Below are 24,813 nucleotides of genomic sequence, written 5' to 3'. Positions count from 1 at the left end.
GAGACCGAACAATGCAGAAGAGCTGAAGGCCGCTATTGAAGCATCCTGGTCTTCCATAACACCTCAGCAGTGCCACAGGCTGATAGCTTCCATGCCACGCCGCATTGAGGCAGTAATTGCTGCAAAACGGGCCCAAACCAAGTACTGAGTACATATGCAGCTTCTACTTTTCAGAGGTCCGATATTGTTCTATGTACAATCCGTGTTTTATTGATTGCATGGAATATTCTCATTTTCTGAGATTGTGGATTTGGGGTTTTCATGAGCTGTAAGCCATAATCATCACAATGATGACAAATCACGGCTGGAACTATCTTGCTTTGCATGGAATGAGTCTCATATATTAGTTTCATCTTTTAAGTTGCTGCACTGAAATAATCACAAGAGATGAACAACAACTGTTTGTGATAGCATGGATCATGACAGGTCCTCTTTATGGAGTGATCTGATGTCTTGTTAGACACCAGATCAATCTTCTGCCCCTCTCCAAAGTATCTGATCAAACTAAAGATCGATTTGATTAGAGGTTGTAAACAAAACAAAACTGGAAGTGAGAAAATCCTCATCTCTTCTGGTCTCTGAACTCACAGAGAGGGAGGAATAGCATCCATTCTGCTCACAGCCGAGTACAGCATCAGATGTGGCTGAGAACAGGAAAGGTGGCAGCTGTGGAAAAGGGGAGGAGGGGGGGGCTCTTTTGCAGCCTGTAAAAGTGATCCAATGGTTGTGACTTGTAGTTCATCAACTGGAGGGCTGCGGTTTGAAACCTGTGCTCTAGGGCAGGGGTGGGCAACTGTGGCCCTCCAGCTGTTGTAGAACTACAAGTCCCATGAGGCATTGCAAAACTGACAGTTACAAGCATGACTCCCAAAGGCAGAGGCATGATGGGACTTGCAGTTCACCAACAGCTGGATGGCCACAGTTGCCCACCCCTGCTCTAGGGAGTAGCCAGCAGAGGAAGCGGTGAATATAAACCCCGCCTCCTGAGCAACATCAGGGGGTGGCCAGCATTGGAGGCCGTAAAGAATCCAGGGGATAATGGAAGTTGAGGAGGAACATCCTTCAACCCACCCACCAAAGCTGAGATAGTACAGAACAGGGAAAACCAGGACATTCACTTCGACTCCCCAGACACCAGATGCATTTGAAGGCTTTATTTTCACTTTTGGAAGGATTGAACCCTTTTAAGACCATTCCAAAAAAAAAAGTCCATTAAGAAAAAATTCCATACATAAAATACAATTTTCAGTGTCTTGATAAAGATTCCAAAGGAGGTCTCTACCCAAAACTGATCATTTAGTCTTTGGTGGACTCAGCCAGTAGCTTCTGATCCCCCCCACTTGTAGCAACATCACAAGGTAGGGGGAGATGTGACCATGGGTGAACAGACCATAAAGGCAAAGTTCCTAAGAGATGAAAGAAGCCAGCGAGTGAATCAGATTGTCATTCACCTGTCAGGTCAGTTCTGGGTGGAGCACCCATCATATTCCTTGTGAAAAAAAGAAGAGGCGGAGCTATTCTGCATTATAACAGTCCGGGATCTGCAGCCCTCTTGGAGTTCTTAGAAAGCATCTCTTGTAGGTCATTCGGGAGGAACCGGATTGTGTGCCACCCTTCCTCTTCAGACATGTCGCGCCCCACGCAGGATTGGTAGAATGAGATGGCCGGCTGGTTCCAGTTATGGACAAAAAGCAGCAAACAGGCGCAGCCCAGAGACCGGCACAGCTGTGGAGAGAGGAGAGACACAGTGAGGACCGGCACAGCCACCATTATATTGTAACATCAGCTGACCCCCCATCCAAGGGATGGTCTTGTTACTACACCACACCAAGTAGGGGGTCCCATGTCCATCCAGTGTATTCTCAGCTCTGGTGTTGGCGTATACACCCCACTATGTTCTTTTATTCTAAAGAGTTGGTTTCCACTTATATGGGTGGGGCCTAACATAGCAAAAGTGGGTGTGTCCATGAATCCATCTTCTTTGGGTCAGTCTGGCCACTGTCTGGGGTGCAGTACGCTTATGTGGCTTATCCTGCACTACTTGTTCAACAAAGATGCTGGTTTCAGTGGTGAACACACCAGTCTGGGGGCTGCAGATCTCAATATTACTAATAAACACATTGGGGATGAATAAAGGAAAATAGTCTGCGCACTGCGGTTGCTTCATATCCGAGGGGGAAGCTCTGAAATGAGGTGAAGCTCTGCGGATTTCTGTCATCAAATCATGTCCAGGCAAAATAGTGTTTTTTATTTTCCTTGCATGTTCCTCTCAGATCTAGAGAAACTGCACCTTCACGTGAACGTGGAGTACACAGCCTACTCGCCTTTAGTAATTCAACCCCATCGTGAGAACGAGAAATCAGAAGAATTTTAGAGTTATGAAGTGTTCCTGCATGGCGACCACTTCCTGTTATCTCACATATAGATTCTTATTATTAGAGCCAAATTTACCCCCCTAACTCCTCCCACAGTTTTTACACTCCATAGACAGTAATATACGGAAACGTGCGGATTGTTCCCGATTGGTGGGCTATTACTTTGTGGAACATTTCGCCAAATGGTTCACAAAATATTGGCGTTTTTGTGGTGAAATTGGTCCCATAGGAATGAATAGCGGAATGTTCAAAACTAGAGTGGGAGCTGACAAAAGCTAGAATGTGAGCTGAGAAATCAGGACATGATTTGTAAACTGCCATCACTCCCTCATTTTCAAGCCCACCTACACAAATCTTATATCAAAACATTCAGCTATCCCGGCTGCCACTAAAAATGTTCACGGCTAAGCCATAGTCCTGATAGTTTTCACAATATGACCATTTGTTTGCAACTCATGCCGCCCATTGACATTCATTGAAACTCCACTCTAGCCACCTCAAATTTGAAGGGCAGTTTCTAAACTGCGACTGTGCCTTCATTTTTAATATTTCAGAGACATTCTATGCATCAAAATGTAGGTCTGGGTCTTGTGATTCTCACAATATAAAGCTCTTCAGTGTAGAGTTTGCCATCTTTAAACGGTTGTAGTTTAAAAATTGTAATCACCAGTGAAGTGAGCAAGTTGGAGCAGTTTGTTTTTAACAGCTCTTCTGTGCCCTTGCAGTAGAGTGAGTTGCCACAGGAACCCACTACTGGTGGAGGCAAGAACACTTCACACAATTTCCCCAGAAATTGTAGCTTTTCTAGTTCTACATGAGATTGATACAAAGTTTACAGTACAGGGATTAGATGATATTATTAATAAAACAGAAGTGGCTGACTGGCAATTACAGCCTGCAATGTGATATCGGTCTCGGTGTCCCCATCTCCAGGACTGTAAGCACCAATTCCGCCTCCTCCTAGGACTAGGAGGGAACACATGTGTGTGCAGCTAGTTCAGGTGTCTGCAACCTTTAAGACATAAAGAGCCACTTGGACCCGTTTCCGAGAGGGAAAAAAAGACTGGGAGCCGCAAAACCATTGCAACATTTAAAACAAATCCGACACTGCATATATTGCAAAAAGCGCTCTGGTCATGAAGGGGGTTTAAGGGCCCAGTAAGCAAAGGGTTAATCAGGCCCACAGTGTATCGTAATAATCACAATCATAGCCTTAGGTCAGTGGTGGGCAACCTTTTTTTTCAACTGAGCCAAATCTCGCCAAAACCACGATTGAAATTTATTTTGAGAGCCACATTTTTAAAACTGAAAATACATCCCCCATATAGTAATTCATCCCCCATATAGTAATTCATCCCCCATATAGTAATTCACCCCCCCCTATAGTAATTCATCCCCCATATAGTAATTCATCCCCCATATAGTAATTCATCCCCCCCTATAGTAATTCATCCCCCCCTATAGTAATTCATTCCCCCCTATAGTAATTCATCCCCCCCTATAGTAATTCATTCCCCCCTATAGTAATTCATTCCCCCCTGTGTCAATTCACTTACCTTTGCTCCGCGCGTTCCTCTCGCCGTGTTCCCGCGCCGTTCCGGTCTTCAGGGCGGACTGTGAGAGGAGAGGAGTTAGTCACGCTGCCCCGCCTACATCCTGACAGCCAATGTTTGTCTGCCGGGCCGTAGTTTGCCCATTGCTGGGCTAGCTGCAGAGTCCTGACTTTTGGGGCGGCCGCCCGAGAGGAGGGAGGGGAGCGGGCGCCCGGCACACAGAAGAGCTGCATTAAAAGAGCCGCGGCTTGCCGACCACTGAGCTACGGCAACCCTATTGCCTGTCACCTGGTGGGCAGTGTGCTCCGGAGCCGCAGCAAAGGTGAAAAAGAGCCGCATGCGGCTCTGGAGCCGCGGGTTGCCGACACCCGAGCTAGTTCTACAATGGAATATTTCAGTGCGCTTAGTATGGGGAACAGTGCCTGAGCATGAACCTATAGAGTGCTATTGGGGGATTTGTTGATACCTTTTCTAGGTCATAGTAGGTGTGAGACTCTAAACATCACCCATCTCTCTATCCAACCATCCACACAGTAATATATATATATATATTATACACACACACTCTCACATGTATGAGAGTATTGGGCCAGACCTCCAAATCATGTGATTCAGGTGCTCCAATCCCCTCCATGGACACAGGTGTATACAATCAAGCCCCTAGGCATGCAGACGGCTTCTACAAACATTGGTGAAAGAATGGGTCGCTCTCAGGAGCTCAGTGACTCCAAGCGTGGTCCCGTGATAGGTGGCCACCTGTGCAATAAGTCCATCTGTGACATTTCCTGGCTACTAAATATTCCACGCTCAACTGTTAGTGGGATTATAACAAAGTGGAAGCAACTGGGAACAACAGCCACTCAGCCACCAAGTGGTAGGCCACGTCACATGACAGGGCGGGGTCAGCGCATGCTGAAGCGCACAGTGTGCAGAAGTCTCCAATAGTCAGTAGCCAAACACCTCCATACTTTGTTTGGCCTTCAGATCACCAAGTGCAATAAAAAGCATCGGATGCCGTGGTGTAAAGCACAATGCCACTGGACTCTAGAGCAGAGGAGATGTGTTCTCTGGAGTGACCATCACACTTTTCTGTCTGGCAGTCCAATGGACGTGTCTGGGTTTTGCAGTTGCCAGGAGAACGGTACTTGCCTGACTGCATTGTACCAAGTGTAAAGTTTGGTGGAGGGGAGATTATGGTGGGGGTTGTTTTTCAGGGGTTGGGCTTGGCCCCCTAGTTCTAGTGAAGGGAACTCTTAAGGGGACATTTTGGACAATTTCATGCTCCCAACTTTGTGGGAAGAGTTTGGGGATGGCCCCTTCCTGTTGCAACATGACTGCTCACCAGTGCACAAAGCCGGGTCCATAAAGACATGGAGGAGCCAGTTTGGGGTGCAGGAACTTGACTGTCCTGCACAGAGTCCTGACCTCAACCCCATAGAACACCTTTGGGATGAATTAGAGTGGAGACTGCGAGCCAGGCCTCCTCCCCCGACATCAGTGCCTGACCTGACAAATGTGCTTCTGGAAGAATGGTCCAACCTTCCCATAGACACCCTCCTAAACCTTGTGGACGGCCTTCCCAGAAGAGTTGAAGCTGTTATAGCTGCAAAGGGTGGGGCCAACTCAATATTGAACCCTACGGACTAAGACTGGGGGGCCATTAAAGGTCATGTGTGTGGAAAGGGCGGGGCCAACTCAATATTGAACCCTACGAACTAAGACTGGGGGGCCATTAAAGGTCATGTGTGTGGAAAGGCAGGCGGCCCAATACTTTTGCTAATATAGTGTGTGTAATATATATTTTTTTATTTCTATATTGGAACACTAAACAGTACCCTTAGGGTGTATGAATCCTGATGTATAGACGGCGTGTACTCACCTCTGCTGTCGCCATCATCAGCTTGGAGCCGATGCCTTTACCTGCCAGAGACAAGAAGGGTCAGTATAGGGAGGAGACCCGCCATGCCCATTTTTTCTATAGGAGAGGAAGGCAGCTATAATGATACCACTATCAGTGCTGCACACAGGGGCCCGGGGAGAAGAGGGGCCCATGGTGTCATTTTGAAGTTATTGTAATATCGATCCACACAGCATCTCTGTAATCCCATGACCGTTTCCTATCCAGGTCTGTCCTGACTTCCACTAGTGGTTATCCAGATACCAGACTGCATTAGGCATCCCTGCTAAACAATGGCGGATTTCCAGGAAAAGGTCGTTAATTGGTTTGAAATGATTACTAGGAGATGCCCATTAAATGAGACAGCCAATTTGACTCAAGCTGATGGGGCGGAAGGACAGAAGTGTTTGTTCATGCGTCACAGAGATAGACAGCAAAAAAAAGGAAACAAGTAAAATGGAGTGTTTTGCAAATGGAAATTTAGACCTTCTGTTTCTCCATTGGGAGCATAGGCATCAGCATTGTGAATACTGGGCCCCTCCCCCACCCTTGAATCATCACTGTGAGGGTAAATCCAATACTGAGATATGTCATGGAAATTTTGTATTGTTGGTTGAACTTTAAATGTGTCATATATTCGTGTTATTCATATGTCTCTCGTGTGGCTTAATTAAAGCTCTGAAGGCTGCAATTGGGCCATGCGCATGTACAATGTATGTATTACAGTACTCAGCTCGGTAATGGATGAGATGGCGGATCTGCGCTTATAGACCGGCGTGTATACCACCACGGCATTCGATGCGAATGCCACTGGCAGTAGACCGCGGGCCTGTATCCACATATCAGCAGCATAGTACCACATGGACTTCATAACGCAAGGCGCCAAGCGGTACGAACTCCGCGTGTAGGCTTATGCATATCTTACAACCCATTACCAATCTGAACTGTATCTTGGATGGATGTGTTTTAATAAAGATCGTATCGGGCCCATCCAGGTACAGACTGGTGTTTACCTTAGGGGATGCTTGTACAGAGAATTTACATACCAATAGGAGCTAGTAGGACAGGAAGTTTGCTGACCTCAGAAGGCTCATGGGGGGGAAGGGGAGGAAGTCTGCTGACCTCAGAAGGCTCATGGGGGAGGACCAGTGATAGATAATAGGAAAGGCTATGCTCCAATCGGAATGTATATCCCGTGTATAGGCACTCCCCATTGCATTGTTCGGTGGGAGGGGATTGACTTTATTCATGTGGGGGGCGTGTCTGCTTGTAATAAAACCGGGGGCTGAGTCTGAAACCGGCCCTTATGTGAATTGCAACACCAACCTTAGAGTGTCGTGTGATCATTCTAGGGTAAGGGAGCTCCATCACCCACATTTCAACAGAAGCTAAAGTAGCTGGATGGGCAGGAATCGTGTAGTTTAGCTGCAGTCGTGGTAAGCGAGATTCGCACAGCTTTATGGGGGATTTCTGCGCATCCAACTGCGAGTACTCACGGTAAGGAGAAATTCATTAAAGCGAATTTCCAAGACAGATATAAAAAGGACGGGTTCAATTTCTCTTTGAAGGAGGGAAAAAAGGGGGGGGGTGGAAGAGGAGAGAAAGAAGAAAAAGGAAAGAAAAAAAAAAAGGGAAGAAAGAAATGTTCTAACTTTACATATATGTTTTAGTTTCTGCTATCACCCTTATCCCCCAAAATATATAAAAAGCTTAAAAAAAACTTTTCTGCTGAAAAAGGATAAATTCAGCCTCAGGTTCTCTTTTTTTGTCCAACTAAAAACACAACTTTAAATATTCCTTCAAACCTCCAATGTAGAGAAATGTCCCAGAGGAGGAAAATATTGAACTTATGGGACCAGTCCATCTACTATTTTTACATTACACTAGGACATCCTATATCTGGGCGAGTGATCATGTGATCTGGTTGGTTCTCCTCTCCCCATTGAAGATCCGGTATACTCCACCTCTGTACTGCGGCATGACATAGATGTTCTCCAGGTACAGTGATCGCCCCCAAAATGCTGTGTAGATGTAGTGGGACAGGGTGTAACCCACCAGCCGCAGCCCTGAAAACATAAGAATAGGAATTAACCAGTCTAGAGTTCATAGCCTGTGAATTGGGAATAAAAAACAAACAAACAAAAACAACTTTTTTTTCTTTTTAAATAAAAACACCACAATGGTCTGGGGTCCCCCTTGTCTATACTAGACTCTTTAGGTCCCGTAGGAAGGTTAGGAAGGACCCCACAGGAAAAAAAAAAATCTTTAAAAAAACAAAACAAAAAAAAAGTGCATGGGGTTCTCCCTAAAAGCCATACCAGGCCCTTGATCCGAGCAGGTTAGGAAGGGGTAGGGGGGAAACAAATGAGGTCCCCCACTACCCTGGGCCTTACCAGGCCATATGTCCTTGGCATAGGGACTGTGTCCCCATGCCAATAAGGACAAGGGCCTTTTCCCCACAACCCTGGCTGGTGGTTGTGGGGGGTCTGTGGACAGGGGGCTTCTCAAAATCTGGAAATCACCTTTACCAAGGGAGCCCCCAGATACCGGTGCCCCCCCCCCCCCTTTACATGTTTGTAAAGGGGACCTGCCACCACTTTATAAATAAAATAATGAAAATAAGTATTTGGGAATGTACAAAACAAAAAAAGGATTTCAAACAAAAGGAGTACAGAGGTGGGGGAGGAGCTGCGGGAAGAAGACCAGAAGTGAGGTGAGATGAGGGGCTATGGGATGGAGACCAGAGGTGAGTTGAGGTGAAGTGCTATGGGATGGAGACCAGAGGTGAGGTGAGGTGTTATGGGATGGAGACCAGAGGTGAGGTGAGGCGCTATGGGATGGAGACCAGAGGTGAGGTGAGGCGCTATGGGATGGAGACCAGAGGTGAGGTGAGGCGCTATGGGATGGAGACCAGAGGTGAGGGGCTATGGGATGGAGACCAGAGGTGAGGTGAGGTGAGGTGCTATGGGATGGAGACCAGAGGTGAGGTGCTATGGGATGGAGACCAGAGGTGAGGGGAGGAGAGGAGCTATGGGATGAAGAACAGAGGTGAGGGGAGGGGCTATGGGATGGAGAACAGAGGTGAGGGGAGGAGAGGAGCTATGGGATGGAGAACAGAGGTGAGGGGAGGGGCTAAGGGATGAAGAACAGAGGTGATACAGGTTCATTCTTGCATGAATTACAAATCTATATTGTGCTGCTTGTATTAGAGGGAAATAATAGACTGATAATGCCCCCTAATGCTGCATTTCTCATAGCTGATACAAAGTTGCTCTCTGGTTGGATTTCCTTTGGATTCATTGATGTTCTTCCTTCAATATGTTTATATGAATGCAACTTTGTATCAGTTATGGGAATTCTTCTTCTGGACGGAGAAATGATGGGATAGCTGCCCTCTGCTGGACACAAGTGTATATTGTACTTCCCCAGATTTTCATGGTGGTAATAATGCCAAACACAGAGCTCCTCCCACAATGGGGAGATTTCCCTGCAGTAGTTGGTGTCTCTGCCCCTCCCACAATGGGGAGATTTCCCCCAGTAGTTGGTGTCTCTGCCCCTCCCACATTGGGGAGATTTACCCCTCCTGATACCTTCTGCTCTTTTCTGTTCATCTTCTTCCTCGACCACCAGGCAGCGGAATAGAGGGGAGGGCTCCTCGAAGCCGTCACGGCGCAGCCCTGTGGAAAGAAAAAAAAACAAATAAACAGAGATTGGTAAATATGGATGCCAACAACTAATTAGCCTGGACATAAAGTACAGGGGAGTGCAGAGGCGGCTCTGTAATGAAGCAAATGAGATGGATGCATAAGGCTTTGCGCTCACAGGGGCCCTGCGGCCTCCTAATCTACCTATCACAGTAGCGGACTGGGCCTCTCTGCTGCCAGTAAAGAGGCTGTGCTGCTTCTGCCTCGGAATGTTGGTGTCCCGGGGATCCATACGTCCCCCCGCTGCATTGTTGGCGGACCCCATCCTGATCCGGCCTCCCAGCAGTGGCAGGTTTGTGGATGGCTCTCCTCTGCCTGCTTGGATGGACTTCACCGGGTCTCTGATGACTCGTGCAGACATGCAGCACCATCACAGGCCGGCTGAGACAGAAACGGCAGATATTACATCGCAGCAACTGTGCCGGTATTGTACTCATGTGGGTGAGACCGGCTAGTCATTCGGGTGTCTAATCAGATTCAGACGTCAGCTGGAGGGTTACCTTGCTTTGTGTGACCCGGGGGCGACAAGGAATGTGCCCTGTGCCACGGAATTTGTACCACAGAATGTGCCCTGTCCCACGGAATGTGTAATGTGCCTTGTCCCATATAATGTGCTCTGTCTTGTGTGATGTGCTCTGTGCCCTCTCCCACACTATGTTCCCTGTGCTTTTCCCATGTAATGTGTCCTGTTCCATGCAATATACCATGTGCTCTGTCCCATGTAGTGTGCCCTGCCTCCATGTAATGTGCCTTGCCCCCCCCCCCCCCATACTGTACAGTTGTGTTCAAAATAATAGCAGTGTGTTGAAAAAAAGTGAATAAAGCTGAAAATCCTAATAGCTTTTATTTCCATCCACACAAATGCATTGGGAACACGACACATTCTATTCCAAATCACCACATGGAGAAAAATACATCAAATTTGTGTTGTTCCTCTAAAAAGATGGAAGAAAAGTGAATATTAGACGGTTCAAAAAAATGGCCGTGTTTGTATTCTTCTTTACAAACTCCAACATTCACTATATAAACTGAGAAATGTTTGAAGATTTTGCTTTCCTTTGAATGACTTCATGAATATTTGGTTGTAGTCGCACTGTTTCTGAGAACTGCTGTACATCTGTGTTGCATGGAGTCCCCCAACTTCTGGCCCCTGTGATCAGGTATTCCAGCCCAGGATGATTGGACCACATTCCACAGTTCTTCTCTATTTCTTGGTTTTGCCTCAGAAACTGCATTTTTGATGTCACCCCACAAGTTTTCTATTGGATGAAGATCCGAGGATTGGGCTGGCCACTCCATAATGTCCATCTTGTTGGTCTGGAACCAAGATGTTGCACGTTTACTGGTGTGTTTGGGGTCGTTGTCTTGTTGGAACACCCATTTCAAGGGCATTTCCTCTTCAGCATAAGGCAGCATGACCTCTTTAAGTATTCTGATGGATTCAAACTGATCCATGATCTCTGGTATGCGATAAATAGGCCCAACACCGTAGTATGAGAAACATCCCCATATCATGATGCTTGCACCACCATGCTTCACAGTCTTCACAGTGTACTGTGGCTGGAATTCAGTGTTTGGGGGTCGTCTGACAAACTGTCTCCGCCCACTAGACCCAAAAAGAACAATCTTACTTCCATCAGCCCACAAAATGTTGCGCCATTTCTCTTTAGGCCGGTCAATGTGCTCTTTGGCAGATTGTAACCTCTTCAGCACGTCTTTTTTCCAACAGTGGGACTTTGCGGGGACTTCTTGCAGATAGCTTGGCTTCACATCGGCGTCTTCTAATTGTAACAGTCCTCACAGGGAACGTCACACCTTCTTTCATCTTCCTGGAGCTGATTGTTGGCTGAGTCCGCCCCATTTTGGCTATTCTTCTATCCATTCCAATGGTAGTTTTTCGCTTTCTTCCACGTCTTTCAGGTTTTGGTTGCCATTTTAAAGCATTTGCCATCATTTTAGCTGAGCAGCCGATCATTTTCTGCACTTCTTTATATGTTTTCCCCTCTCCAATCAACTTTTTAATCAAGGTACGCTGTTCTTCTGAACAATGTCTGGAACGACCCATTTTCCTCAGAATTTCAGAGAGAAATGCACTGTAACCAGCATGTCCAACATTTGCTGCCTTCCTTCCTTAAATAAGGGCAATAATTGCCACCTGTTTATCAAAGAATGAATGACCTCACTAATAGAACTCCACACGGCTATTATTGTGAACACGCCCCTCAATGAGTGATTCAATGACACAGAATCAGCAGCATGCATGTCATGACTGTCGGGTCTGTTGGATTTCTATGACTCTACTACACCTGCTAGGAAATTATTTGCCATGTAGAAATATCATTTCTACCAAAAACAGTGATTGATCCGGTTAGTGATGTCTGACTGCTATTATTTTGCTCCCACAAAATGTGCCTTGCCCCCCCCATAGTGAGCCCTGCTCCCCCATAATGAGTCCTACTCTTGTGTAATGGGCCCTGCTTCCCTCTGATGTAGTGTGCCCTCCTGAGCCCCTGTACCCTTCTTTCCTGCGCCCCCCCCCCCCCACACACACACACACATTGTGTATCTCAGGTTGGACCCAGAAAGCTCTCGTGTCCTATGAAATCAATACGTATTCATATATATTTTTATTTAATGCCATTTCTAAAACAAATTGTTATTCTCAACATCTTGCTGATCCCACCGATGTTCTGTGAGCTGCAGATGTGAACATTATTTCAGGGATTACCCGAGAAATTTTTGCCAGGGGTTCCTCGAAAACAGATTGAGAAACACCAGTCTAACATTACCCCAGCTTTGGGGACCAGGGACCTGAACACTGCTGTGCTCGGGCTGCCTTAAGAGCCCCGTCCCTCAGCTTGGGTGTAACCATTCTGCAGCTCCACCTGCCAGCCAATGAGGAGTGACATTGCATTCATACTCGTCACCCTTCCCATCCACAGGACAGTGATATCAGTGCTGGGCCTAACAAGGAGGGGCACTCCACAGGACAGCATTATCAGTGCTGGGCCTAACAAGGAGGGGCACGCCACAGGACAGGATTATCAGTGCTGGGCCTAACAAGGAGGGGCTCTCCACAGCACAGCCCTATCTGTGCCGGATCTACAAGGAGGGGCGCTCCACAGGAAAAGATTATCAGTGCGGCAGAGGAGGAGCTAGTGGCAGTTGGCACCTCATGTCTTGGCCTGCAGGTAGTATGTACTGTATTTGCGCTGTCAGCTTATAATTTACTTTTTTCCACCCTCCAACCCCCCCCCCCCAGACCTAACACAGAGGAGAGAGTTACGGGTTACAACACACCTAAATTGTTAGCCCCACTTCACAACTGCCAATGGCTGCCTTACCCATCCCCCAGTTCATTTTTATTGAATGATTTTCCCCATTATGGGTGTGAGTGGGGCCACATACAGGGATAGGGGGTGACAAGGAAGTAAGCCTCACAAAGCCTAGAGCCGCCTCTGCAGGAGTGGTGCTCATGTATACAATCCACCATTGGGGTCACATACAGGGATAGGGGGTGACAAGGAAGTAAGCCTCACAAAGCCTAGAGCCGCCTCTGCAGGAGTGGTGCTCATGTATACAATCCACCATTGGGGTCACATATAGGGATAGGGGGAGACAAGGAAGTAGGCCTCACAAAGCCTAGAGCCGCCTCTGCAGGAGTGGTGCTCATGTATACAATCCACCATTGGGGTCACATACAGGGATAGGGGGTGACAAGGAAGTAAGCCTCACAAAGCCTAGAGCCGCCTCTGCAGGAGTGGTGCTCATGTATACAATCCACCATTGGGGTCACATATAGGGATAGGGGGTGACAAGGAAGTAGGCCTCAGCTATCAAATACATACATAAATACTACGTAACTGCTGCTATAAACATTCTGGGTCAAACCCGAGTCCTGGGACCTTTTTAAGAAGCCAAAACAAGCAAGCTAGAAATGTTTTCTGACCATGTGGGAACGTATGGCAAAGGTCGCCCTGCACCTCGTTTGTTGTTCGGTTATAATGTGCCGTGCCATACTTGGTCATTTATTCCAAACTGGATCCGGTGATGAGCTGCTAACATCTAACAATGATGGCCAACCATGTGTGTGTCTCCTACACAGTATACATAACTGAAGGGAAATGTATGTCTTTTAGGTCTGTCATTTTGTTTTCCTCCACTCCATTTTATATTTTGTACTAACATATTGATTAATTGTTTTGTATTATACCCAGAATGAGTTAATGAAAATATGCTGTCAGTTATGTGTTATAGAACTGTACTCACAATATTCTTCTTCTATTTTTTATCTTAAGCTTAGCCTTGGTAGAGGAGATAGTATTCAATTATTTGTATTAACAGCACCTGTTTCTGTTATGATATAATTAAAAGTCAAATACTTCTGTCCCATGAGAAAATAATTGTTGGATACTTGTAACTGATTTCAAGGCCTGAGAAAGTCATGTTCATAGCCTTGACAAGTATCTAGCGAGATTCTATTGTATGTAGTAGATAAGTGTTTTAAAACAATTTAGAAACTTTTATTCCTGGGAAAGTGAAACTCCACTTCTCATCACTTTTCAGAATTGACGTCAATGTTTGTCTTTTTGTATTCAGCCAATCAATTACTGACAACTCAGCTTTTTGATACTCTGTGCCCCCCACCTTTCTTTTTTCTGTTATATTAATTTTCTTCCCGCTAATAAACTTGAGAGATTGATTTCAACTACCACTGTGTGTATGTGTATGTCTGTTGTCTTTTCTGAGATGAAGTCAATCTCCCCGACGCGTCCGTACCTGAAACCGACTATAAAGACTGATAGCCAGGGGCTATCGACAACCTTTCAATTGGAGGTCCCACCGAGATCGGGAGGTCAACCCGTTTGCGGTCACTCGGTAAGATAAACAAAATCTGTCTGTCTGTCCGGCTGTCCGTGGGCTCTGACTTAACTCTCGATCTCTGAATTGTGACAGGAGTATTCCGGGAATACTTCATTGAGTCTCCGGGAGACTCAGATAAGGAAAGGTGATTTATGTAGACGGGGTCTACATTTGAAATACCTAGACAGGGTCTAGGTATAATTACAGAGTCTTAACGAGTCTGTTGAGGGTAACCAACTTTCTTTTCTTTGCTTCTTTTATCAAATGCATAGAGTATAAGATAATTTGTTTATGCAAATAAGTGAACCCGGTTGGTAAGTGAATGGGTCAAAGTCATTGAAATAGAGTCAATATTTAAGTTCTTACTGTCTATCTTTTGTTGAGAGTGATAAGTGGTCACGTGTTACTAGACCCGCTCCGTACTGTCAGCTCCGTACTGACAGAATATATCTTTCCTTCTCCAAAGAGGACGTGAATTTTTTATTGCAGCACAGCAGAAAATCCAACCCACAGCCCCATCCCTGTCCCAGTCTAGGACGCGGTGGAAGACCAACCTGAACCCCCACCCAAGGAATTCCTGATTCCTCACAGGATGAGGAAACCTTTTCTGCTGAAGGATTAAAAGAGATATCAGGGTCCCTATTAGTAGATTTGGCAAATAAAGCAGGAATATGTTAAATTTTCAGTCCTAGGAAGGGCAGGTAGAACCAGATACAAGGTGGTGACACAAACCAAGGAATATCCATTTCTCACTGTAAGAGACACGTTAATAATTACATGTTTAGAAATAGAGGACATTGACTGTATTACAAAATATTGTTCTGTTGGTGTTTGACATTCCATCTTTTTTACAGCCATACCGTCTGATGCTGAATGTTTTTCAGTAATTGATTTAGCAAATGCATTTTTTAGCGTCCTTGTTGATGCAGAGACACAGCCCATTTTTGCTTTCTGTTTAATGCCTCGGGGTTTTTTGTAGATTTTTCTGTAGTCTACGCAACTGTTCTCCAGGCCACTCTGAGGGGGTGGACACCGGACTATGGGTCAGTCCTGCTGCAGTACGCGGATATCATTTGCCTCTGCAGTCTCACTAAGGGTGCCGGCCTGAGGGATGGGGAGAGTTTGTTGAAATGCCTTTTTGAAGGTGGACACAAAGTGTCAAAGAAAAAACTACAATGGTGTAAAATAAGTGTTGAATATCTGGGTTTTGTGCTTACAAAAGGAGGAAAGGAAAGTCAGTCCAAAGAGAGCTGTGGCTCTCCTGAAACTTGCCCGCCCACAAACCAAGAAAGATATGCTCTCCTTTCTTGGAGCCATTGGTTACTGCCGCCAGTGGATACCTGACTGTTCCTATTATTACAAGTCACAACCCAAGAAAATGTCAGAAATTGTTAAGTGGTCAGATGACATGGTTGATGCATATGTGTATTTGAAAAATGCAATGATAACTGCCCCAGGCCTCAGCCTCCCTGACTATGTAAAAATGTTTCATGTGTATGTAAGGGACAATTGTAAGACCATGGCTGGTGTACTCGCCCAGGAGCACGGAGGCAGACTTCGCCCTGTAGCTTTTTTCTCAAAAATGGTGCCAGTTCAGGTCCAAGGCATGCCTGCGTGTCTCAAAGTGTTGGCATTTTATGTTATGACTGTGGAGATGTCTATGTCATTCACCTTAGGACACCCCATGATATTGCACACTACACATAATGTAGCTATTTTACTAAGAAATATACACACTCAGCACATGTCCTCCAAACAACTCAGCGGATATGAGGTTATCTTGATGAGCAACCCCATGTTGCATATCAAGTATAACAACTCAGGTCCAGCAATGATCTTAAACGCACTGTTGGGTCTCAAATTGTAAAACAATCTAGGACCCGAGGCTCATGACTGCCTCAAATCCATTGAGGCTAATATTTCACCCAGACTAGATTTATCAAAGATTCCAATCCCAAATGCTGATGTTGTTTTCATAGATGGCCCCTGCACTAGGCCAAATGACACATCCCTTTTCAATCAGCCCAGGCTGCTGAATTGATTGTTTTCACTAGAGCATGTGAACTGTACAAAGATCAGTCTGTCACTATTTACACGGATTCCAAATATGCCTATGGAACAGTGTATGACCATGGTGTATTATGGTTTCTCAGAGGCTGCATAGGAGCTGATGAAAAAAGATTGCCCATTCCCAACTAATAGCCAATTTGCTCAAGGCTCTCACACTTCCCAGGGAACTTGCTGTCATACACTGCAGAGCACCAACCAAAGGGGACGATGATATAACAAAAGGTAACGCTCTAGCAGATTATGAAGAAAAGAAGGTAGCTCAACAACAATTTGTTTTACTGCAGATGCCCACTTTATGCCCCATCCTCCCAGATGATTTCCAATTGATCACAACGTTGCAGCAGTCAGCTTCCACAAAGGAGCTCGAAGACTGGTGCTACCCTATTTTACAGAAGAATCCAAAGACTGGATTAATCTGCAAAGAGGGGAAACCATGCACCCCACGGTGTAGCGCCCCGATATACATTGCACAATACCATGGGATAGGACATATAGGATGGAAGGCAACCCTAAAACAACTTCAAAAAGATTTTTATATCACAGGAATGGCGGAGTTAGTACAAGATTATGTGAAAAGATGCATCACATGTATCAGGAGTAACCCAAACAACCCAAATAAAGCCATGCATCAACACCTGCCTTACCCCACAACACCTTTTTCAAATTGACTTTACACACATACCCCAAACAAAAAGGGAAGACAACAACCAGCTTGTGTGGTCACAGATGTGTTTTCCCGATGGCCAGAAATGTATCCCACAAAAAGAGAACGATGTTATCCGCAAGTTTCCATTTTTTTTACAGGAAAATACCCACCCGTTCCAGGCCGGAGATCGTATTGTGGTGAAACAGCTGACGAGAAACAAGAAACAGCAGGATTTCGCTTATGGACCAGAAATTACGGTTGTAGCAGTAACCAGAACAGCAGTTCTCACAGAACATAGTTCCATCTGGATCCATGCTTCCAGAGCGAAGCTGGTTGAGAAAGGCCCAGGACCAGACCCAAGGAAATAGGAAAGGAGGTACTAACGGGGGCAGAAAGCCCTGACCTCGAACAGGACAATCAAGGAAAAGGGGTACTAATGGGGGTAGAAAACCCTGACCCTGAAGAAGATGAACTGCTTCCCCAATTTTGGACCATGGTTCTGCCACTTTCTCCTGATCATACTGATTTTATTGGCACCTAGCCATGGTGAAATGGTGATAATACAGGACTCAGGCCACACCATATTGTGGTATAATTCATCAAATACTGAGGTTGTCACCTTTATTATTGATTACTGCCAAAGTGTACAATGTTCCCATAACTCCCACTTACTCTGGTTGTGTAATATGTATCATACTGCACATGATGTTAGCCATGTATATATAGATGCCATAGGGATACCAAGAGGGGTTCCAGACGAGTTCAAGGCCAAAAACCAAGCAGCAACTGGATTTGAGTCTATATTTTTCATTGTCACCATAAATAAGAACGTTGATTGGATAAATTATAATTAATATAATCAATAAAGATTTGTTAATTATACTAGGGATGCCTAAAAGGAACTGCTGAACAATTAGAAGCCATTTCATAGATGACATTCCAGAACAGGATAGCCCTAGATATGATTCTAGCTGAGAAGAGTGGTACATGGAAATACATAGACATGGTAGACATTTGTTGCACTTACATTCTAGACAACACAGGCCCAAATGGCAAAGTCACATTAGCCATAAAGAAACTCGAAGACTTGTCTATAGAGTTTAAGAAGAACTCCGGTTTAGACAACCTTTGGGATTAGTATTTTGGGTGGTTCACTAGCTGGAAACACACTAGTGCAGCTTGCTATTATTATCCTGATTATATTAGTTACCATAGGTTTTGTGGTTTGCTACATCCTTCCGTGCATTAAGAAGCTTATGAACAAAGGAATAGGTATGACTATTAGAGATGAGCGAATCGAATCAGGCGAAGTGGAATTCGTTTCGAATTTCAGGAAAAATTCAATTCGCATCGAATCCGAATTTTTGCCAACTTCGGATGGTCGAATCGAATTTTTCCTGATCGGCCGTTTTCATCCCTTCTACAGCCGGCAAAAGTGTCCCTGCAGAGAGCTCCGCTATTTCTGACAGTTCTCTGACAGTTCTTTCACATTTCCAGCGGTTGAAACATTGTATGTATTTGTTTCCATTTAGGATACAGATGTTTTTATTAGGAAACAAATAGATACAATGTTTCAATCGCTGTAAATGTGAAAGAACTGTCAGAGAACTGTCAGAAATAGAGGAACTCTGCACATACACTTTTTGCTTTACTGGAATTATTCTTATTTTCATTCTTCTTCTTCTTATTTTCATTCTTCTTTTCATTCTTTTCATTCTTCTTTTCATTCTTCTTCTTATTTTCATTCTTCTTTTCATTCTTTTCATTCTTCTTTTCATTCTTCTTCTTATTTTCATTCTTCTTTTCATTCTTTTCATTCTTCTTTTCATTCTTCTTCTTATTTTCATTCTTCTTTTCATTCTTCTTTTCATTCTTCTTTTCATTCTTCTTCTTATTTTCATTTTTCTTTTCATTCTTCATTTCATTCTTTTCATTCTTCTTTTCATTCTTCTTCTTATTTTCATTCTTCTTTTCATTCTTTTCATTCTTCTTTTCATTCTTCTTCTTATTTTCATTCTTCTTTTCATTCTTCTTTTCATTCTTCTTTTCATTCTTCTTTTCATTCTTTTCATTCTTCTTTTCATTCTTTTCATTCTTCTTCTTCTTCTTTTCATTCTTTTCATTCTTCTTCTTCTTCTCATTCTTTTCATTCTTTTCATTCTTCTTCTTCTTCTTCTTCTTTTCATTCTTTTCATTCTTCTTCTTCTTCTTCTTCTTTTCATTCTTCTTCTTCTTCTTCTTCTCCTTCTTCTTCTTTGGCCCCGTGACTGGCCAAATGAGTGAAGTGTGCGGTGATTCTAAGATCGACGGCACTCATCTGCATGTCATACTGACTGACAGTATTATTTCTCTTCCCCAGCAGACTCCAAGGGCATTTAAATTAAAGATACAGTGTTCTGCACTAATATAAAGGCTCTCTGAAGCCTAGAAACCCTTTTTATAAGTAAAATTCGCAGCAAATAAATTCAAATCAAATCAAATTTTTTCGGAAAATTCGGCGAATCAGGCGAATCGAATTTTTGAAAAATTCGCTCATCTCTAATGACTATGTATGCAGAAGAGATCTAAGAACAAACTGCCCCACTGAACCCAAAACCCAAAGAGTACCACAGTTATCTAGCCAAATACAAAAAGAAGCAGAAAAAGAACTATGTTGTATAATTGGGGAATAAAAATCATATATGTAAATAATGATTTTAAGAAGGGATTGAAGGGAAATGTATGTCTTTTAGGTCTGTCATTTTGTTTTCCTCCACTCCATTTTATATTTTGTACTAACATGTTGATTAATTGTTTTGTATTATACCCAGAATGAGTTAATGAAAATATGCTGTCAGTTATGTGTTATAGAACTGTACTCACAATATTCTTCTATTTTTTATCTTAAGCTTAGCCTTGGTAGAGGAGATAGTATTCAATTATTTGTATTAACAGCACCTGTTTCTGTTATGATATAATTAAAAGTCAAATACTTCTGTCCCATGGGAAAATAATTGTTGGATACTTGTAACTGATTTCAAGGCCTGAGAAAGTCATGTTCATAGCCTTGACAAGTATCTAGTGAGATTCTATTGTATGTAGTAGATAAGTGTTTTAAAACAATTTAGAAACTTTTATTCCTGGGAAAGTGAAACTCCACTTCTCATCACTTTTCAGAATTGACGTCAATGTTTGTCTTTTTGTATTTAGCCAATCAAATACTGACAACTCAGCTTTTTGATACTCTGTGCCCCCCACCTTTCTTTTTTCTGTTATATTAATTTTCTTCCCGCTAATAAACTTGAGAGATTGATTTCAACTATCACTGTGTGTATGTGTATGTCTGTTGTCTTTTCTGAGATGAAGTCAATCTCCCCGACGCGTCCGTACCTGAAACCGACTATAAAGACTGATAGCCAGGGGCTATCGACAACCTTTCAATAACCATTGTAGAAGAGCAACTGTTGGCCAGTCCTCCCCTGTACAGGCTCATGCACATGTATGATATGAAGAAACATTTACTTTGTTCACAGTAAGAGTGTGGTCTGACTGACATTCCACGACAGGTGGTACAGGGGGCAGAAGGTACAGGGATAGGGCAGTACAGGGATAGGGTGGTACAGGGGGCAGAAGGTACTGGGATAGGGTGGTACAAGGAAAAGGAACAGGGACAGGGCGGTACATGAGGCAGAAGGTACACAGGGACAGGGCAGTACATGAGGCAGAAGGTACAAGGATATGGTGGAACAAGGAAAAGGAACAGGAATAGGGCAGTAGGCACATGAGGCAGAAGGTACAAGGATAGGGTGGAATAGGGATAGGGTGGTACAGGGGGCAGAAGGTACTGGGATAGGGTGGTACAAGGAAAAGTAACAGGGACAGGGCTGTACATGAGGCAGAAGACACAGGGCAGTACATGAGGCAGAAGGTACAGACAAAAGGGGGGTACATGGGGAAGAAGGTACAAGGTTAGGGCAGTACAGAGATAGGGTGGTACAGGGGGCAGAAGGTACTAGGATAGGGTGGAACAAGGAAAAGGAACAGTGATAGGGCAGTAGGCACAGGGAGGTACATGAGGCAGAAGGTACAGGCAATAGGGAGGTACATGGGGCAGAAGGTACAAAAATAGGGTGGTACATGGGGCAGAAAGTACTAGGATAGGGTGGAACAAGATAAAGGAACAGGGAAAGGGCAGTAGGTACAGGGAGGTACATGAGGCAGAAGGGACAGGGACAGGAGGTAGAGGCAGTATGGCGGTACATGGGGCAGAAGGTATAGGCAGTATGGCGCTACATGGGGCAGAAGGTACAGGGAGTGGGTGATATAGGTAGAAGGTACAGGGATAGGATGGTACATGGGGCAGAAGGTAAAGGCAAGAGGGCGGTACAACTGGGCAGAAGGTACAGGCAAGAGGGCGGTACAACTGGGCAGAAGGTACAGGCAAGAGGGCGGTACAAGGGGCAGAAGGTACAGGCAAGAGGGCGGTACAAGGGGCAGGGCAGAAGGTACAGGCAAGAGGGCGGTACAAGGGGCAGAAGGTACAGGCAAGAGGGCGGTACATGGGGCCGAAGGTACAGGCAAGAGGGCGGTACATGGGGCAGAAGGTACAGGCAAGAGGGCGGTACATGGGGCAGAAGGTACAGGCAAGAGGGCGGTACAAGGGGCAGAAGGTACAGGCAAGAGGGCGGTACATGGGGCAGAAGGTACAGGCAAGAGGGCGGTACATGGGGCAGAAGGTACAGGCAATAGGGCGGTACATGGGGCAGAAGGTACAGGGAGTGGGTGGTACAGGTAGAAGGTACAGAGATCGGGTGGTACAGATAAAAATGTACAGTACAGCACTTATTTCCTGGATGCAAAGTCATATCCAGGATAAACATGACCCAACCCCCTCCTCCCAATTTTCCCAAAATTGTTAAACTGATGACAGCTCATTGGATTACCGATTATTCCAAATATCTGCAGAACCCCCCCCCCCCTTCCCCCAAAGTTATATTTAGGAGAAAAAAAAAAAGTTCCTCCCTCTCCATGTACCCTAAACTGGGCGTCACCAATACTGAGACAGCAGCCCCGCCTACCTTCTGCCGTATTCATCATCTCATCCGACATCTTCAGGCATTCTGCCAATTCCTGCAAAATATAGACACTCAGTACAGCACCCCCTACTGGATACACTGATCACTACTACTGAGAATGACACCCGGGACAGAAATGGGACTGTGCAGAATCCATACATACAGAATAGGGACAGATAACGAGAAGGACACCCGGCATCCAGGACAGGAGAAGTGGGACTGTGCAGAGTCCATACATACAGAATAAGGACAGATACCGAGAATGACACCCAGCATCTGGGACAGAAGTAGGCAGGTCAACAGGTGGAAATAGAAGAAACCGTATGTGACATGAATGTACAGATTTGAGTAGATAAGATGTGACTTGTAGAGAATATGACAATGTGAATTTAGTTCAGTCCTCTTTATTAAAGAAATATTCAGACATAGGTACTCAGACACAGATGGTCACCCATTAGCATCTGAAATGAGACAGAGCAGCTTCCTCAGGCTGGAAGTGACACCTGGGTGCTAATAAGATTTTGTCACCGATATGTAATCAGACTTGGCCATCTTCCTGAAGCTGAAAAGAGAAACTCAGACATTTCAGCTTCATGACACCAGGGGGTCTCTGATCTGTCTGGGGAGCGCTAAAAGAATATACAAAAGGAAAGGTTTCATCTCTCATAAAAGCTAAAATATTAGTTGCAGAGAGATGAAAATACTTTCTTCTGATAGGGCACTCTGTGGGTCACATCAACATATAAAACCGTATTTGTGGCCTATGTAACATGCAAGGAAAATGCAGGAAATGGTTAAGTGGCGCTGGAGTGCGATAATGGAGCAGTGATTGGTATGGTCGTGATCAGACTGATGCGCTGGTGTCAGAAATCCAATCCCTGACTTGGTGATTAAAGCCGGTCTTGGTCCGATTGATGTTGGGCAGGTCAGCACTCAGAACATCCTGTGGGCGGGTACAGGAACACCCCCCCAGAGTCAACTAACCGAGGATTAATGTCCCGCCTACGTCCAAATCCCCATAAATTGAGTACCCGGACATTGGGACATTGTAATTCATATGGAGCCGGTTCGATTTGACTGATGGATTGCTGACGCTCTGGCTTGCTCCAGTCGCAGGATAGATCTCGGTAAAAGTTTTATTCCCTTTCATTTTATAGTGAATAGTCATTTGTGTGTCTTCTTGTATTTTACGTAACTTTTTATACTTTGTACTTATTTTATGCCTCGCCCACTTGTGGGAAATTAAATCTTAAAATTAATTAGTGACTTCTGGGTACTAAGCACAGGCTCATATATCCGGAGAAATTAGATTGGAGAGATTAGATTGTATTGTATGTTTGTGTCTTTATACACTCGGTCCAGCTCATAGCCAATCTGTATGCAATTGCACTGTGTGTGGGCAGATTGCGTGCAGATTGTAAAAGGTAACAGATCTGCCAGAAGGAGATGTGTGTGTGTGGGGTGTCCCAACAGACCGTTCTGCGGATAAACTGTTGGGTGGTGGCAGGCTACCTTTTGTGGTGTGTCAGGTGTGTGGACAGTGGAAGAGTGATTAACACCGGGGTTCTAGCTGGAGGAATCCTAGAAGGGTGTGTGATTGCTAAGCTGCTCCTCAACTCTAATCAGTGCACCAGATTGTATATGAGATTTGTATCTGCCAGTGTGTGTAGTCAGCCAGTTGGATTGGAGTCTCCATCTGGTGGTGGCCAAGAGGTAGTGCGGGCTGTGAAAGTACATCACGACCGGTCTTTTATACGGTTTCATATATTCAAAGTTAAGTCCCCCTTATTCCCTCTTACCCCAAGTCACAGCTGCACATGCGCGGCTCGGTTAGCTAGTCGCTGTGGGCGACCCGTGACACCATAAAAGAAAACTAATGCAGCCGGCACATCTAGGAATTGAAAAGCTGCAATATAATACGTTTCCTTCTTGCCTTCATTGGAATCATGTTGTAGAGAAGGATTTCCCTTTTGTCCTGTCTTCCAGTGGGAGGTCTGTGATGTCCTCTTCCATGGGCTTCGGGTGCCACCTGGGTGGAGCCTGTGCCACGTGGGTGGAGATCCCTTGGGATCTGGGCAGCCATGTTTGGGACAGAGGATACAGTATATAGCTTTGTGGTGTCATTTCCCGTTTTTGGACTCTGCAATGCAGGGGAAGCAGGCAAGTCCAGACTCAGGCTTGTGAAAGAGATAGGCTAAGCCTAGACACAGAGTCTTCTGGAGAAGGGACAGTCCCATCACAGGGATGATGGGAACCCCTCATAATGGGCACAGCGGGTGTACAGACCCGGGAAATCAGCACAAGGATGGTGGGAACCCCTCATAATCCTTGAGAGATAGACATGAGTGTCGAGGATTTACTTGGACACCATACAGTGCTGGGAGAGGACTGTTGAGGGGGAGGAGAGAGGACTGTTGGGGGAGTGGGAGATGACTATTGAGGGTCACCTGCTACCTTTCTATAGGAATAGAAATCCCATCATCCCACCTTTATCATCCGTATGATCTCCTCGCAGTCCCCCGACTCCGCCGCTCGCACCCTGTATCCGGCCATGGTGTCGCTCACATACACCCGCACACTTGCTGACGCCTCTCCTCTGACAAGCATGCCTCAGCACTTTCTCTGGTCAGAGTCCATCCAGACTGCAGGAG

At 45.1% G+C, this 24,813-nt stretch overlaps 1 protein-coding gene across 3 annotated transcripts; it reads right to left on the bottom strand.

Moving 5' to 3' along the window:
* Nucleotides 1–1,139: 1,139 nt before the first annotated feature.
* LOC149441024 (thialysine N-epsilon-acetyltransferase-like) lies at nt 1,140–24,780 on the bottom strand. 3 transcript variants are annotated; one of them, XM_089657860.1, is made up of 6 exons: nt 24,650–24,780; nt 22,166–22,217; nt 9,416–9,502; nt 7,790–7,891; nt 5,808–5,848; nt 1,140–1,725 (listed from the first exon to the last, which is right to left on the bottom strand). In XM_089657860.1, the coding sequence occupies exons 1-6, from the start codon at nt 24,767–24,769 to the stop codon at nt 1,525–1,527; spliced, it is 603 nt and encodes a 200-aa protein (XP_089513986.1). In that variant the 5' UTR covers nt 24,770–24,780; the 3' UTR covers nt 1,140–1,524. The 3 variants fall into 3 exon arrangements, with proteins under 3 accessions (XP_089513986.1, XP_089513984.1, XP_089513985.1); XM_089657858.1 differs by lacking the exons at nt 22,166–22,217; nt 24,650–24,780 and adding an exon at nt 10,030–10,236 and having other exon boundaries at nt 9,416–9,910; XM_089657859.1 differs by lacking the exons at nt 22,166–22,217; nt 24,650–24,780 and adding an exon at nt 9,674–10,230.
* Between the last annotated feature and the right edge of the window lie 33 nt (nt 24,781–24,813).

This window comes from Staurois parvus, unplaced genomic scaffold (assembly GCF_062004578.1).
Source record: "Staurois parvus isolate SC_StPar_1 unplaced genomic scaffold, SC_StPar_1.0 ptg001036l, whole genome shotgun sequence".
In the NCBI taxonomy this organism is placed as follows: Eukaryota; Metazoa; Chordata; class Amphibia; order Anura; family Ranidae; genus Staurois; species Staurois parvus.
This window is presented reverse-complemented; position numbering and strand designations above follow the sequence as displayed.